Here is a 17542-nt window from a genome sequence, read left to right on the forward strand (position 1 = left end):
TAGTTCAGTTTGTACAAAAGTGCCAGAAGTGACAAGCTGAAGAGGAGAAGGTGGCTTCAGGCTGTAGAAAAAGGACACAACTGTAACTGGTTTTGAACTCTTCTTCCCTCCCTTTTGGCTGTGTTCAGTTCAGTGCAACAAGTTTGAGTTTACTGCAGTGCTTGAGATAATTGGTTTCTTGGGACCTTGAGTAGTGGAAGTCCAACGAAGAGACAGGCACGTGAATGCTTATGCACTCTTTACTGTCCTTGATTTAGTATCCTTTATTCTTTGCTTTCCAGATACTTTTATTAATTGAGGCCTTAACTAGGAAGCCTCATTGTTCAGCAAATAACAGCAAGTTGACAGGAAATATATGTGTGAAATTGAAGCTGGTTTTAACTTTTTCTTGGAGAAAATAAACTGCTGATGTCTCAGGACATTATTTATTGCAGCTTGATCCTGAAGACAAAGCAAGCTGAAAATATAAGGGACATTAAAGAACAAACAGGAGTTGTAGCTTATTTTTCTGGTCGTGACTTCTTGGGGCAGCATTTCTTTTGGAGAATGAGTAGCACAGCACTTGGACATACCATTTGGGCAAAGGATTGACGTGTTGAAGATTGCTTGTCTAAGCATGGCAGACCTTGAGGCAGAAAATCTTGGGAAGAGAAGATATAAATTGGGGAAGGAAAAAGAGGCAGTGAAAAAAAAAATCTGACTTGAAAGTTAATTTTTTTTAGGGGCTTGACTAGTAAAGTTTGTAATTACCAAATGGGTGCCTTGATGTGATTGTTTCCCATCACCTAAGTGACAGAAACCTAAAGCTGTTGTACAAGACCTTGGCATGCCAGGGAAATAGTGAATAGAGCGGCAACAACTGTACTGATTAACTTTAGTTTTGGAAATTGTGAAAATGGATGAAGGCATGAAAATAAGGTCCTCAGAGGTGGGATTATTTCAGCCCCTTACTTTTGCCAGGCAGTTCTGCAGTTCTGCCTAGTTTTGTTATATATTGGTTTTAATTATATTACTTTTGTTCCTGAATTCTTTGAATTCTTTAGATTAATTAGGCATGGACTTAATGTATTTTTGTACCAAAATACAATTTTAAAATCATTGGTATTTCTATAAAATATAGTAATAAGAAAGTGGAACTTGTCACTGAGTAACATATAAGTCTCTACACAACTATGGTAATGATTTATGAAAGAATTCATTACTGTACTTGAAGGGCAGCATACTTAGAAAATAGCTGTGATACCGCTTATGAAAGTTTGCATATAGAATATATAGTTGCTGTTTAAAGTTCAAGATTATCACAGCTACTGAACAATGTTTTGAAAGTAAATATAGAGATGATTGTAGTTGGATGTAGGATTGAAGCCTTATGCTAAACAAAGTCACAGTAAATAGGCTAAATTATCAGTAAATTACCTGAATTGAAATATTTGCAATGTTCTGTTGAAGCTATTGCAGATATGCATGAAGAAAATAAAGCTGCAGCAAATGGATGTGGCAAAATCCGAAGTGGCACTCAGAATGAGGCTGCTTTACTGGCCCTGATGGAGAAGACTGGATACAGCATGGTTCAAGAAAATGGGCAAAGAAAATTTGGTGGTCCTCCACCAGGTAAGCATTTCTTTTGAGATGACGAACGTGGAGTTTGTTTTCTGTAAGGAGAGCTATACTGAATCAGACTGAAAATTTGTGTAGCCCCATGTCCTGTATCTTGACGGTGACCAGTAGTAGATGCTTAGGGAAAGAGTGTAGGAAACACAACACATGCAGTGTCCTGATATGCTTTAGAGTTTCCAGCAGTTTAGGATTTCTTGTGCTAGACTATGTTGAACACTTGCTCTTGGTGGATTTAAGAAGTCACAGCTTTAAAAGCAGCTAAAGTTGACAGCAAAACAAACATGTTTGAATGTTGAAAATAGTGAGTGTGTTCCATATGACTGAGAACATGCTTGAAACGTTTTGTGGCACCTAAGGGACAAACAAGTTGGTGATAGCAGGCATAACCTACTTTATTTTTTCTCTTACCACTTGCGTTGGCCAAAGCGTGTGGTTTTGTTTTTTTTTTTTACAAACCTCTGTTTGCTACCTCTCTGAGATAGTGCCAGTGAAGATAATCTAACTCATTTTAAGAGTTGACTAATCTGTTCTCCATATCTAACATAGCCCCCCCTCTTCCTAAGAAGAAAAATTCATAAATGTTGAGCTGCTGGGGCTTTTATCATTCATTTGGTGTAGTTTTAACAGTGAAGTACAACAGTTGCAGTTTATTACTCATGTATTACTGTTCTTTCTCTGAATACACTGGAAAACAGAAATTGTTGAGTATGTATCCATGTGTAAGCAGATAATAACAGTTGATAAAAGTCCCAGACAATCACGGAGATTGTATTGGTGCTATAAAAACTACAGTCATCTTCTTGGTTAATTTATGGTGTTTTGGGATTTATTGTCGTGGTGCAAACAGGAAACGTATGCACTTGAACTGGAAAGTTACTGCTGCAGTGAAAACAAACTTTGTCACTAAAATGTTCTTCTATATGCCCAATTATATTTCCACTAAAATCCGTGGCAAAAAAAAGTAGAATTAAGTCCTGCAGTGTATGGAGTATGTACATTGCAATTTGGAAACAGTGGCTACTGGATTTAGTAAACACATTTCAGGATGTTACTGCATTGGAAGACTTAATTTTTTCTTGTGTATTAAATGCTATTTCAAAAGCATGTCTGATACTGTGATTAAGTAACTCAGTAATAATATATTTCATGAAATAGCCCTATCCCCTGCTAAAATACTTTTCCATAAACTGCTGCTGCGGATATAGTTTATAGAAAACGAGTAACACTCACAGGTAGTGCAAGGAAAAGCCTTTGTTCAGCACTTTAGATTTGCTTTCCAAAATAAAATTAAATGACTCTTAATTTTCAGTAGGACTGATAAAGACTGTTCTTGTTTGAAGATGTTGCAAGATCATTCAACTTTAATGCATAGTTATACAAATGCTGGAAACTAGTGGTTTTATCTTGTGCTGCAAAGGGTGAAAGTTTGTGAAATAAATGGATGAAACCCAAATGACTGAATTTGTTATTGTTTTGAGTGAAGACACTTGAACAGAGGAGGAGGAATAATTTAATAGGTATATATTTTTTTCCTAATTTTTTTTTTTGTCATTATTCACGTATTCAAGAGTTAAAACTTACGTTAAGAATATGTTAAGAAAATAAGTGTCTTCTAGATAATTTAGTTTTAATTTCTGTGTATCTTGGACATTTACTTTCTGCTCAGTTGTTATTGTGTTGAGCCTGATGGCTTTGGCTAAGACATGCTTTCAGAAAAGTATCTGGGTTTGATTTTGACAACTCTGAAAGTGGGATTATCCACTCCTACACTTAGCTTGCTAAGATGGTTAGCATCTTTCCTGCTGAATTTGGGCTATATTTCTAGTCTGAAATAGTCTTTTTGAATTCTTGATGAAATACCTAGTACCTGTAATAACACTGTGTCAGTTACCTTTATCTTAACGTTTGTTACTCAGATGAAATGGATCGAATGCCTTAAATCTTTATGGAGCATTTCTTTTACTTCAGATAATTTTTCCAGTGTCGTCGTTGACATCAGCAATGTACAAGAATTTCGCCATTAGTCCTGGTTGCACAGTAACTCTTCTTTTTGAGTCAGATTATGCACTTACACAAGCAGAAAGAAGGAAAATTCTTTGTGCTGTTGTTTCAGTTCATTCTTACTTGTGGCCTGTGATCTCATATCCTTATAGGTCATGCTTGTAAGCATGAACTGTATTGCTCATTGCTTATATGTAGTTTAAGATACAACTGCATCAAAATTATTTCTCTTTGGAAGTTTTTCCTGTCTAAAATTACGTATCTATGTTTACTAGCCTATATAAAATAGACAAATGGAGCCCTGTAAAATTGTTTTGAAAGTGGCACTGAAAAAAGAACTGCAGGGCGTCACTGACTACTTTCTGAGGGCTCAGCCTGGTCTTAAATTACATTTTTTTACATTATAATTATGATTTTTTATTAGAACATTAGGCAGTATTAAGTGTATTGTTTGGCAAAGTTACTTTTATTAATGAAATTTGTTAATCTTTTCTGAAACTAGATGTGTTTGACGAGGTATATCTTCCATAAATCTGTTCATTGACATTAATTACATACCTCTCCTTTAAATCTTCATGTATTTTCATACTTGCTTAGGCTGCAAATTACTGTAAGTTACTGTAAATGGTTTTCTAGGCCAGATGAGACTTGAATGTTTGAGATGGCTTCTATGAAATTACAATTACTGTTTGTAAATGAAGAGTTTCATTGTGAATGTTGCTTAAGGTGTGGTTTCTTTAAGCTTGTGTTGCTGCCAGAGGAGACAGTCTCACTGTCAGCTCTCTTTTCCTATTACCATTTTGTTTATCCGACTGGCCTGTTATCCAGAGCAAGCAGCTGATCTGGCTCAAAATTACCTTAAAAAATGATCCCCCTCCGCCCACCCCCAGTTGGCAGCAGCACAGTTCTTGTTCAATTTATGCCACTCGGGCAAAATGTATCTGTAGAGAGTGTGTGTGGGGGAAACTTAAGAAAGCGAATTTTCATTGATTTGTTTGGGTCCTCTGCTTAGGTTGCTTGCAGACATAATAATGCCATTAGGTATGTAAGTCATTATAATTACATGGAAGGAAATTTGAGACCGCATGGGTCTCACTAACAGTGGGAGGATTATAACTGTACTGTTGATTGCAGTTTGATTACTTGAACTGCTCCAAAAAAAGGAATCCCATAATCTACCATCCAGTGCTGAATCAAGTACCCTGTCAAGGAAGCTCTCTGGTCAGTTGGTAACTACTTGAGGAATGGTGCTTTTGGTGAACTGTTTCCATGTCTGCTCTGTTAAATACATGTTGCTCGTTGGCAAATATGCCACAGACCAGGTTTTCTTTAAGTCAGAAATCATAACTTACTCCCAGTTGGCAGTAGTGTGCTGTAATGCTACATTAGGATGCAGCTTTAAAATTAGAAGGTGGTCTTTTTGAATGGTAGATGTCTGTCTTACTGGGAATCACTGTTTAATTACCTGGTAATTACTCAATTACCAGGCTGAGAATGGTGGTAAAAGTTTGTCTAGTTAATAAGTGAACATCATTACTTAATTTCATGACTTCCCTACACGATCAAGCATAGCCTTTGCCCTCTTTTCCTGATGAAGGTGTGCAGTTGCTTTTGTCTTTGGAGCTCCTAAGTAGTGTGCTGTTGATTTATGCTTTTTTATGTGGGCAGCTGGCTGACACAATGTGAATGATGGCAGTACTAGCTTGCAAACTACATTACTTGCTGTGTCCCGTCAGGCCTCAGCTGAAGTGGTCGTAAATGTTTATAAAGCTGAAAATGATAAAGATATTGAATGTTGTGTGGAACAGAGCCAGACTTTTTCCTAGCTAAGCCGTGACAACGTGGCACCAAATGCATACCAATTCTGATGCCTTGGTAGCTTCCTTGTGTACCATGTAGTTCTTAGTGTACAGCTTATAGATGAAAATTTGTTCTGTGAGAAGGCAAAAATTTCCCAATTCTGTTAAAAATTCTTTTCACAAGTAAATTACGTGCTCTTTGATGATACTTACATGAAGGAAAATGTTTTAAGTTAATTACAAAATCACCTAAGTTTAATTTATCTGAACTTCATGCCAGAATAAAATATTATCTTCTTGTTTTAACTTGTCAACAGTAATTTTTTTTGCCTTGCCTCCTTATGCCTTGTCATTTCATACTAGTACTTGCTAAATTTTGTATTAATTTTTCTACCAGCTTTGTACGTCTTGATTTCTCTCCTGCAGAGAACCTTTCTTGTCAAAGCTTTAGAAAAAGCTGTTATGATTTAACTGTTTGTCTGCCTTTGAAACATCTACCTTTGAAACTTCTGCCTGATTTATCTAATCTGTTTTAAAAAAACAAAAGAACAACCAAACTTTTTTTTTTTTTTGGTAAAAAAATGCATATTTTGGGAAAATGGAGTGCCATATTTGCAGACCATAACTCTGTATTTTTAAATGTACATATGCATTTTTATATTACCTGTTGAACATACCTTTCAGCATATATGGCAAAGATATACAAGAGTGTGTGAATGTCCTTGGCTTAAGGACAGAAGCATTGATCTTCCTATAACTTTAAAATGTGAACTAGGGACTTAATTGTTCTGTGGATTTTTATTTTATTTCTTTTTTCCTACCATCCAGCTCCAGCCTGTGAAAACTGTGGGCTGTTTTTAGAGCAAAAGCGTTCAGTCTTTTTGGCTATCGAAGAAGGGATGGCTCTGTATCCTACCTTTGTAGGGAGTCCTATTTTAGTGGATGAGTGGAGAAGGTGGAAGCAAAATGTTTGGACCTTTTTAATGATGTCAAGGAAAAAAAAAATACTGCACTGGGGACCCTGACCAAAATTTCTTAAAATATGAGCAAGAAGTACAAAGAAACATTTGCAACTTTAAAATGTTAAAATTGTAACAACTGAAGTTCTTATTCAGTTATCACCTATCAGTTGTATTAATAACTGACATACAATTTTAAGGGGCAAAAAAATGATTAAAATGTAGACTCCCATAGCAAACGATCAGTGTTTTAAATAACGCTAGGTTCAGTGGGTTGTTGTACGCATTCCAGTGAAAGAAACAGAAGACAGAATAAAAATGCTCTAAGCCCACAATTTACATTTAAACATAACAAAAATAAGAATTAAATAATGGATGAGAATATGCCAGTTTTAAACTGAAACTAGAAAGAAATAACTCCCACCCCCAAATTATGGCGGCGGAAGCGTACCTATCTGACATTCGTACTAAGGTTGTTGTTGGACAATTTCTTTTAAGGTTGGGAAGGTCCTCCACCGCCTCGTGGATGTGAAGTTTTTGTGGGTAAGATTCCTCGTGATATGTATGAAGATGAATTAGTTCCTGTTTTCGAGAGAGCTGGGAAGATCTATGAGTTCAGACTGATGATGGAATTCAGTGGTGAGAATCGAGGCTATGCTTTTGTGATGTACACTACTAAAGAGGAAGCCCAGCTAGCCATCAAGATTCTTAATAATTACGAAATTCGTCCAGGGAAATTTATTGGTGTCTGTGTAAGCTTGGACAACTGCAGACTATTTATTGGAGCAATTCCAAAAGAAAAGAAGAAAGAAGAAATACTGAATGAAATGAAAAAAGTTACAGAAGGAGTGGTGGATGTCATTGTTTATCCAAATGCCACTGACAAAACTAAAAATCGTGGCTTTGCTTTTGTGGAATACGAATCTCACAGAGCAGCTGCGATGGCTAGAAGGCGGCTAATCCCAGGTAAACCTATTTATAATTAAATTGAGTTTTCTGGAGTACCTGTCTCCATTTTGCGGGGGGTGGTGGACTGTCCCCGTTTTCCTTTCTTTATGGTATTTTGAGAGTTACAAAACTGCAGTAGTACCTTTTGACTAAAGAGAATTTTTTGTTTGTTTGTTTATGAATCAACATTTTTTTTGTTTGGCTGGTTTTGGGGTTTTTTTTTTGTTTTGGGGTGGTTTTTTTTGTTTTTTTTTTTTTTAAAGAAACTGAAATTTAAGCAGTTCTGAGAATGAAAGAGCAGACATCTTTTTTATAAACACAAGTTACTGTAATTTACACCAAGTTATGTGTTTGCTTGGGCACACATCCAGTTTTCATTTGCATGCGCTAGTCCCTGCACATGAATTCTCTTAAAGCTGAGCTTAAAAAATACAATGCTTGGAATGCGTCCCTTATTTTCTTTGAGTGTTGCGAGTGGTGGTGTTGGTGTTTCATATTTTAAAAATGTTTGAAAGTAGGTCTTTAATCTTTTACTGGAAAGTAATTTCAAGAGTTTAACAAAGTAGAAGATAACTTTTTCTTTGCGCCTTATTTTATAGCTTTTGAGGGAGGGAAAGTAGAAGGGATTAAATATGCTGAAAGAGGAGGGAATAGGTAAAGGTACAGTTAAAAAGGGAAATCCTAGAAGAGAAAGGAAGAGAAATTAAATAGGAAATGAAACAATATAGTTGGAGAAGCAAAGTCATTAAAACAGAATACAGCCTTGCTGAAATGAATAGCAAAACTCCCTACATTTATTAAGGCTAGGATTTAGGCAAGTCTTGTGTTAATCACTAGCAGAGTGTCAGGAAGGAGTGTTACCTAAGACTTATATACTTGCAAAGTAATGGGAGAAATGTGGCCAGATCACAGAATGTAAAATAAACTAGTTGTGTGATACTCAAAATGTTGGCTTGAAATGAGTAGCAAGGTGATTTTTTTTTTTTTTTTTTAAGTATGGTTTTGGTGTCTGCTGCAACGTAGAGTAGGGCTTGTGCTAGTGCATATATTTAGATGACTTTTTCCAGGTGTTGACCTTGCCTTTTAAGGTGGTAATATTATTGAAGATGCTGTGTTTATTAACTAGTAAAATAATATGTTGCTTACGGTTGCTTTATATATGCATGTATATGCATGTCATAAAATCACGAAGTCTGTTTTGACAGCTTATGGTGCTTAATGAATTTTTGCAGTCTTATTTTCTTTAATAATTTCAAGTAGTAATATTTTACGTATTTTGCTTAAGTAGATGCAAGCGATAAAAACCAATGTTTCAAGTGGCATGCATCATGTTTGCTTTTTCTAGAGATAGTTGATAAGAATGATTTTGTTTTCCTTTGCATATTTCTTATTGATGTAATGCTGCTTTGCTGTAGGAACATTCCAACTCTGGGGACATACTATTCAAGTAGACTGGGCAGACCCGGAGAAAGAAGTTGATGACGAAACAATGCAGAGAGTTAAAGTATTATATGTAAGAAATTTAATGATATCTACTACAGAGGACACAATTAAAGCTGAATTCAACAAGTTCAAGCCAGGAGTAGTTGAACGTGTGAAGAAGCTGAGAGACTATGCTTTTGTTCATTTTTTCCACCGAGAAGATGCAGTTGCTGCTATGTCTCTAATGAATGGAAGGTGCATTGATGGAGCTAGTATTGAGGTAACACTGGCAAAGCCAGTTAACAAAGAAAGTACTTGGAAGCAACATTTTAATGGTCAGATAAGTCCTGGTTCTGAAAATCTCTTAGGGTTTCCTAACAAAGAAGATGGTCATCAAAAATCCTTAGGGAAACCAGCAAGTCTTTCAGTTCATCTTAATGGTCAGCACAGTCCAGCCCCTCCTGAAGTTGAAAGATGTACATACCCGTTTTTTCCAGGAACAAAGCTTACTCCAATTAGCATGTATTCTTTAAAATCCAGTCACTTCAGTTCTGCAGCAATGCATCTGGATTATTTTTGCAATAAAAATAACTGGGCACCGCCAGAATACTACTTGTATTCAACCACAAGTCAGGATGGGAAAATACTCTTGGTGTACAAGGTGCTTATTCCTGGTATTGCAGATGGTTCCCAGAGTTATTTCATGCCAGACAAACTCTGCATGACAGTAGAAGGTGCAAAGGAATTGGCAGCACAGTTCACACTTCTACATCTAGGTAAGCATAAATGCTTTCAATTAGTTCTTAAGAACTGAAGCTAGAAAAGTTACTTTAAAATTGTTTGTGTATATATCTTGGCTTGTGAGTGTATCTTTATATAAAGGTCTATATATGTTGGTCTACAGAAGAATTATTTCTTGTATAGTCAGCTGAGTCTGGACCATCAGGTGAGAGCACTGAAGAAACACTGTGTAAATGTCTGTTCAGGGCAATGCTGGGGTCATTTTTGCTTTCATTTATCTACCATAATGATTTATAAGGAAGAGCTAGATGATATGTTAAGTGACTTGGGTATAAGGTCATCTTGTGTGATGATTATGGTGCTGAAAACTTATTTGAAAGGCTGTCTGTGTTCTTGATTTATTATCAATGGGGAAAACAGAAGTGGTAGATCCATATGCAGATGAATAAATGGTTTTGGGAAGCTTTTTTTGATTCTTCTTTACAGACATTCTTAAGGCTATAGCAGAATATCATTACATGGCTCTCCATGTATTATCTTTGCGTAAAGAGTGCTGTCATTTAGTGGTTTTTTTTTTTAAAACCAGAAAATGGGAGAAAATAGCGATATAGTCATTCTTAATTATTTTCTAGGTCTAGCATCTTCATTTATATATATTCCATTTCTTAAAATTAGAATGCAACTACTAGAAAAGGGAAGTTTTTATATTATAAAAAGCTATGGTAAAATCTGTTCTTTTCATAACTAAGATGGATCACTGCAGTTCTAACAGTGTTATCCCTGTTGCTCTATAAAGTAAAATACGTAAATAATACAAAATGTAACACTTCTGCCATCTAGTTCCTGCCCAGCATTTTTCAGAACATTCAGCACACAGCATTCAGAACACAGAACTGATTTCTAGTGCCAGGTTGTTTCATTAGTAATTGTAACCATCATCTGATCAAACTTCATCCTCAAAGAAATCTGAATTTTGCCTTTTTGGTAGTCGGACTTGGAGGCTTTTACAGAGCCATATCATAATGGTTTGAAAATGCCTCATACTTCCGGGCAAAGCTTTGTATAATTTATTCCACTTGTTCTCTTGAACAGTTTCTCTTCTGCTTAATTAGCTCTTTTTCTGGCCTTTACATCCTGGTATATTTGAAGATGAGATAGGGCTGATCTTTATAATTTTGCATGTATTATGAATCATCATGAAATTCTGCTGATCTGCTGAGTAACGCTCTTGTGTATTTGTTGCATGGTTTCTAGATCAGTAGATGCTGTGTCATGAAATGAATTCTTGCTAGTCTTTTGTAGAACAACATAAATACTTTTCTGTCATTACAAAAAAATGTTTCTAATGAATCCTAGAGCCAGAGGTTTGGGGCTTCTTTTCCTCTTTTCTTTCTGTGTAGAATTCTTTCTGTGAAGAATTACATTGGAGATGATAGGCTTGTTCAGATAATACAAACTGGTTTCTTGTCTGTGTGTAGAAAGTTGAAGGTTTTTTGGGTTGTGGGGTTTTTTTGTTGTTGGTTGGTTGGTTTGGTGTTGCGTCTCCCCCCCTCGTCCCCCTTAAATTCAGAATTGGAGCAATGCCAGAGTTGTTTGGGAGGGAGTGTGTTGGTTTTTGGAGTGGTGGTAGGCAAGTTCTTGCCAAGTTTTGTATAGTATCTAGGAAGTTCAAACAGGTTGTGTTTCAATTACTATTATTTCAGTTTATTAAGAGTGCTGTGTTTTTTCACATTCTAATTTGGAATATTGGCCTTCTTAAGCCATGGACTTCCAGGTTTGAAAGGAGTGGCATTCTCTGTGGATAGTGCCCACTGCGTGTGGGCCAGGCAGTGTCTGAGGCATCATATCCTGTATGGTGCAGCTCTGGATAGAAGCACAAGATGTGCAATACAGTAAATAAGCCTTTTCTGATTAGCTGTGCATGCCTACAGGGCCCAGGACTGCATCCACAAGATTTAAGGCTTGATTTTGCTTTAGGAATGGAAGGAGGAGAAATGAGAACAGATAAAGAAGTGCTTATTAAAATGTTTTTACTTAATAATTTTGGCCCAGTGAAACTAAATTTTCAGGGAAGTGGAAGCAGAAATAGTAACTGAAAGGTTAAGTGGAGTCCTGTCTTAGTGATGACTGCTTTTGTTCCTGAGAAATGCTTTAAGAAAGACTTTTCTGTTCCCCTCTATTCCCTTCTTTTTTTTTTTTTCTTTCTTTTTTTTTTTTCTTCTTTTTTTTCCTCACCAGTTCTAGTTTTGGTGGATTGGAAAAGCTACTGCTGATAGCAAACTGTTAAAATAGTGTTGCCATCCTTCTCTTCCTAATACTGCAACTTAGCACTTGTTCTGGAAGTCTCAGGAGATTTTTCTTGTGGATGCAATTTGTTGCAGACTTATTTCAGGCTTGACTGTGATGCTTTTTTTTTGCAATGCATGACTGAAATGTAGACAAGCTTTTTTTCTTGCTTAGAATCTTGCTTCTCCTTGGTTTTGTTTTTGCGTGCCAAGAATGTCTTAGAGGAAGAAGAATCTCCAAAAAGCAAAGCTTTATACGTTGTCGCCACTTTAGCAGTGATGCGTTTGTTTTTCATTAGTAAGTCACCTCTTGAAGGTGATACTTTCAGATGGTCAAAGTGATCAGAATTATTTATTTTTAATAATAAACCAGCTAAGAATCTGTGCCTGGTTTTGTACATGCTGTGGATGCCATTTTATTGGTTGAGTGTCTTCCATTTTTTTCTAGCTATGAAAGTTAGGGCCATACCTTTATAATGCACGTAATCCTGAATGCAAAAGATAAAAAGGATTCTGAACTTGAAATAGTGGTGTGAGGCTCTCCTTCTTTAGGGAAGAATGAAGACAGCTTCAGGTTCTATGCTTGACCATGCATACCTGCCCATGTTGTGGCTTACAGATAGCATTATCTAAAGATAATATTTTCTCTCCTATATTTGTTTGGGAAAGAATCACCAGAACAATTAAAAAAAAAAATTAGACTGAGAATGATTATTCACAGCTGTGGTCAAATCCAGAATGCAAACAAGTTTAAAAAAAGATGAAGAAAGTATGTGTTGAGATTTTTATCTGTGCATTTATAATCACAAGTCCTATAGGGAAAACAATTTAAGGTGAATTTAAATTAACAGCATGTTAAAGTTTTCTAGCACTTCAGTGTGTCATATGATCACAATTAATGTGAATTCTTACTTAGCAGAATTCCCAAATCCTGGGTTTGGTTTTTAAAAGCTGTCCACCTAATGGCCTAGTGCTGGTAATCCTGTCTTACTATCTTTGAGCTATACAGCTTTTCTTTTGATGGCCTCTGTGCAGTCTTGTTTCTGGGGATTTGGCCCCACACAGAGCATGCAGAGCCCTATTTCAAAGCAGACATACATGGCTTGACTTTTGAAAGATACACCTCTTTCATGTTGATAAAAACCCTTTTTTTTGATGCTGGCATTGTCATGATACTGAAACATAGCCCTAAAGAGTCTACAAATAGAATTTTTTTTCCCCTGTCTAATCTACAGAAGTTGGTTTTGTTCCAATTTAATACATATGCTATGTTGAAAGAAACATCTGAAGCTAAAGAAGAGTTGCTAGATGGACAGAGGATCCCTCCTCACTGAAGTGTGTGTTGTATGGCTTGGCATGTTGAATGATGCTGCATGGATGCATGTGTTGTGGGTGGGGTTTTTTGTTTTGTGGGGTTTGTTTTAATTAGTGATTTTGAGAAAAAAGTCTGAGTGTTTCTTCCTGGAAGCAACTTACTATTGAGTGTACAAAGATGACACAGGGAATAATTCCTTCTGGTAAGTAACTTCTCTTACAGGAACTTAATTTTTTTGCCCACTTAACTTTTGATGATGGTTACAGTTTGGTTTTGTTTTTTTTTTTTTTTCTTAAAGCAAATCAGCAGACTATGGTAAGTGAATGAGAAAGGGCTGCTTTGATAGAATTTTAAAATTGGACTGTTATGATTCATAATCTCAAAGCACCTTGTTGGCTTTTTTTGGTGATACATATTTCTGTATTTACTTTCACATAACACAGTACTTGGTTGTTACTGCATACAGTAGTCCTGAACAGACAGCAGTACAACAATTAACCACTTGGTGTCACCTGAATATTTTGAAAACGATGCTTGGAGAAAATACAGAAACCTACAATTTAATTGAAAGATGAACAAGCCATATTTTAATATTACTAAATAAATCAGGAACAGATCAAGGAAGTGAAAAACCTCAGGCTTGTTGAAATATATGGAAATTACATGTCTGAATGTCCATTTGTGAGAAGGGAGCAGAGCTATGTTTTGAAGTTCAGAAGGTGAATGTTTGGGGGGCGTGAGGGGTGGGAAACAAAATAGGAAAAAGCCTGAATGCCCTGTAGAAGAAATTCATAGTGTTTCCATTAATTTGAATCTCATTTCAATACGAGTAAGTCTGTGTCTTTAGAAGTTACACAACACCTTAGTGGTGTTTGCACAATGGTGCTTGGCTGTTAAATGTAGTGTGCAGTTAGAAAAACATGTAAGACATCCTACTCTTGCCTGTCCTGGAGGCCGACTAGATGTGAGGCAGCTCAAATTTGGAGACTGTGTAGTTGTGCTAATTAACACAGACTCTGTATTCCACCTCTGGTCCAGAAGCAGTGTTAGTGCAGAGTCAGTCCCAAAATAGGAGGTGTTATTTATCATTCAGGTCCTTTGCATCAGTAACAAAGCTTTGTAGTTTATGGAATCAAGCTGGCTCATCCAGATGACTTTGAAGTATAGGCAGAAGAGAACTTGAAGCTGCATAGATGTGCCCTGAATTGTAAGAGAACTTCCACATCCCTTTCTTTAGTAAGAGTAAACATCTGAACCCTGGAAAAGCAGAACATTCTTCTGAGAATGATTTGTTTGTTTGCTGGGGGTTTTTTGTTTTCACTTACTGCTGGTGGAATTACACTGGTTTAAGGAAATACCAGAAGATGTCAGAACCTCTTTCTACTCCTTAAGATAACAACCTCTGTAGCAAAGGCTGAGTCCTGGGGAGTTCTCTTCCTACTGAGTCTGACTTAAGTGTGATGGGGAAGAAGGGAAGAAGTTTTGGTAAAGTTTCCTCAGTTTTTGGGATCTGCCAGGTTTTAGATGTATTCCACAATAGGGTATTCTTTGTTCACTCACACATGCTATTCCATGTGGTGTCTCACTGAGACACAATTTAAGAACTTAATTTTTAGGTAGAGGAGAGTATTTAGAAGTATTTAACAGAAAGTATTTAAAAGAAAAATACACTGATAAATTTCTGAATCAAGGCAAAGCGTTTTAATAACTAACTGTAGCATGTAAATAACAGTTTAATTCCAGGTCACCACACAGAATGTATGTTCTGAAACAGGTGGAGCCAGCATTTATCTTACTACTATGAATTCACTTGTTTAAGCTTCTTAAATACTGCATGCAGTAGCATTTTACAAGTCAAGGATAAAACTTGTATAAACTAGTTTGAGAGTCTGTACTCAGCATCTGGGTCTTGGAACAAAGGTATCAGTAGACTGCTGTCCTAGATTTTAGACATTAAACTTAAAGGTGTCACAGTTCAAGTGAAATGTTTTTATTTTACTGTTTCATTGTAGGGATTTTCTTTAATTCAGTACTGCCTTGGTTTGCTTTATCAAAATTAACTATATTGCTGTTGGAACAAGCAACAGCCTGGTACAAAAAGTAAGATGTTTTAAAAAAGTACAAAAGTTGCTGGCTTTGTTTAGCAAATACAGATGATAAGTGGTGATTGGTGGGAGGTTTTTTGGTAGTGATTTTTAGAAAGGCTCAGAATGTGGTATAAGATGTTCCTTAACAGTATGCATTTAGAAGTCTTAAATACTTATCAGATGACTTATACATAATGGTTTTTATCGTAGCCCCTGAGCAAGCATATATAACTTTGCTGTCCCTGAATGCAGCATAGTGGGATAGCAGAGGTGAGTGAACCTCCCAGGATTGTGTTTGGTGCAGGTTTTTGCCCCCTCAAAGACATTGTCTTAGCTGCACTGTTTGGGCTGTTTGTTAGAGAAGTTGGTCTTGAGGTTATTTCCCCAGACACACACCTCTGAGAAGGCTTGTAGAAATACTCTGTCCAGTTTTGTTTGTTTTTTTTTAAAGGAGACCATAGTTCTGCTGTAGACTTGCTGATGGATCACCCAGTCTGATGTTCACGTGGATTGTGTGGTACAAAGGAAGGTTATCGTTTTTACTCCTAAAATGGCTCTGAGTAATTTTTCAGTCATTTCTGAATTATCAGCATTTCCCGCTTGAGTTTCATGTTCAGAAGTGGAGTTGTTACTACACTGGTGACTTGGACTATTTCTTCGGGTAGTCAGTTTCATGTAAAAGAAAGAGGCTAATGTCTCCTGATTTGCAAAAAGTGTTATTTTTAACTTGCTGCATTTTATGCTACAAGGGTAAATGTTCTCTTTTTTTGAATATGCTATTGTGGATGAATTTAAGTGTGGATATCTGTCACTTCCGAGGCCTCTTTCATTTTTTAAAATGGGGATTACCATCTTCTCTGAGTGTCATGAGATTGGTTTTTAAAAGCTTATAAGGCAGTTTGAAAATAGCATTAAATCCATGCTCGGTGTTAACTTTACTGCTGGAAGCTTCTAATCTGAGTCACCCAAGATTTGTCCTGAAGATTCAGTTATTTTTCTGTTACTGCTGCTTACAGACAGGGAACATAAATTTGCAAATCTAGGCCTGTGTAGAAGAAGTTGGAGAAAAATAAGTCAGAAAGATACAACAATGTTGGACTATGTTTATCCATGAAATAAGTTGACTGACTTTGGGAGAGTCAGTCACTTAAAACAGGACTGAATTTACTGCCCTTTTCTAGTCCATTGATGACCACAATGAAGTTGGGTTTTGTTTGTGCAGTGTGTGTCTGGCAGAACTTGGTACTTAGATAATAGTAAGTACATCCCAATCTAAAGTATGCAATATGAAAGACTGCTGCTATGATACATACATGTAACAAATTAATACAACTTGGAACAGTGATTTAATGTGCACGTTAAAGTTGTCTTCATTAATATTTTGTGTTCAGTGGAGGTGAAACAAAGGTTCATTATTGTAAAGTTTGGTTAAAAATATACATATAGGCTGATAAAATGCTTATGTTCAGTACTGAAGAATGTTTTTTTTTAAAAGCACAAGGCTTTTAGGAAAAAAACCCCTGAGATTAATAAGTCTCATTTTTCATTTCTCTTTTTTACTAGGTCCTTTCTGATGTTGCTTCAACTGTTGACTAAAAAATTTCTTAATGATTTGAGTTAATATTAGGGGTGCTAAGGAAAGGGAAGAAAGCAGCATTGGCATACGACTGTGAATGCTTTCTTTATACCATTATCTTAAGTTCCTTAATAGTTAAGTCCATCTTGGAATAGGTAATGCAGTATGCTTGCCAAAATCAGAAAGTCTCTTTCTTCTCTCTTCCCCTTTTTTTTCTGCAGCCAACTGTACACCCTATTTGGCTTGAATTGCCCTGAAGAAGAAGAGTTTGGAATTTGTTGCTTTGGATCTTGCCATGAAAGAAAAAAGAACACCACACTGATATATAATTACCGGAAATTCGCATTACATGTTTATTGATGAATAAGTCTTCAAAGCGTATGTGTATATTAAACATTTCACTTTAAAGATTAGTGAAATTGAAAGTAAAATTATTTTGGTTAGCTTGATTAAATTTGTTTTGAAAAGATAATTTGTTAAAAGATTTTTATTACCTGTAATAGTTTATAAAACAGTAGCTTATTTTTAGTGTTGAAATAATTTGCTACAACTCCTACTCTTGAGTTTTTTTGAATTTTTACAGCTTCTGTTGTAAGTAATAAATCTTAAGCAAACATTTAAAAAAAAAAAAAAACAACCCAAAAAAAACCGAAACAAAAAAACCCCAAGCCCACACCACCCTGGCAACCCTGCCTTTTCATACATAAACATACACAACATGAAACATAAATACCACACTAAGATTTGTTTCTGTAACTTGATGCAAAATTTTATAAGAAGAACATGTCCAAT

General features: G+C 36.1%; 1 protein-coding gene across 1 annotated transcript; it reads left to right on the plus strand.

The window, feature by feature from the left end:
- Positions 1 to 1460: 1460 nt before the first annotated feature.
- Positions 1461 to 15431, plus strand: RBM46 (RNA binding motif protein 46). The gene is made up of 4 exons (XM_009489176.2): positions 1461 to 1611; positions 6875 to 7342; positions 8740 to 9522; positions 15385 to 15431. Exons 1-4 carry the CDS (start codon positions 1461 to 1463, stop codon positions 15429 to 15431), a joined length of 1449 nt encoding a protein of 482 aa, XP_009487451.2.
- Positions 15432 to 17542: the final 2111 nt, after the last annotated feature.

This window comes from Pelecanus crispus, chromosome 4 (genome assembly GCF_030463565.1).
Source record: "Pelecanus crispus isolate bPelCri1 chromosome 4, bPelCri1.pri, whole genome shotgun sequence".
Lineage (NCBI taxonomy): Eukaryota > Metazoa > Chordata > Aves > Pelecaniformes > Pelecanidae > Pelecanus > Pelecanus crispus.

What these genes read in the sequence shown, in the direction of transcription:
- RBM46 (XM_009489176.2), top strand. Translation starts at nt 1,461, where the DNA reads ATGCATGAAGAAAATAAAGCTGCAGCAAATGGATGTGGCAAAATCCGA. An exon ending in TAGAAGGCGGCTAATCCCAG is followed by an intron (nt 7,343 to 8,739) that starts GTAAACCTATTT and finishes GCTTTGCTGTAG; the next exon opens with GAACATTCCAACTCTGGGGA. An exon ending in GTTCACACTTCTACATCTAG is followed by an intron (nt 9,523 to 15,384) that starts GTAAGCATAAAT and finishes TTTTTATCGTAG; the next exon opens with CCCCTGAGCAAGCATATATA.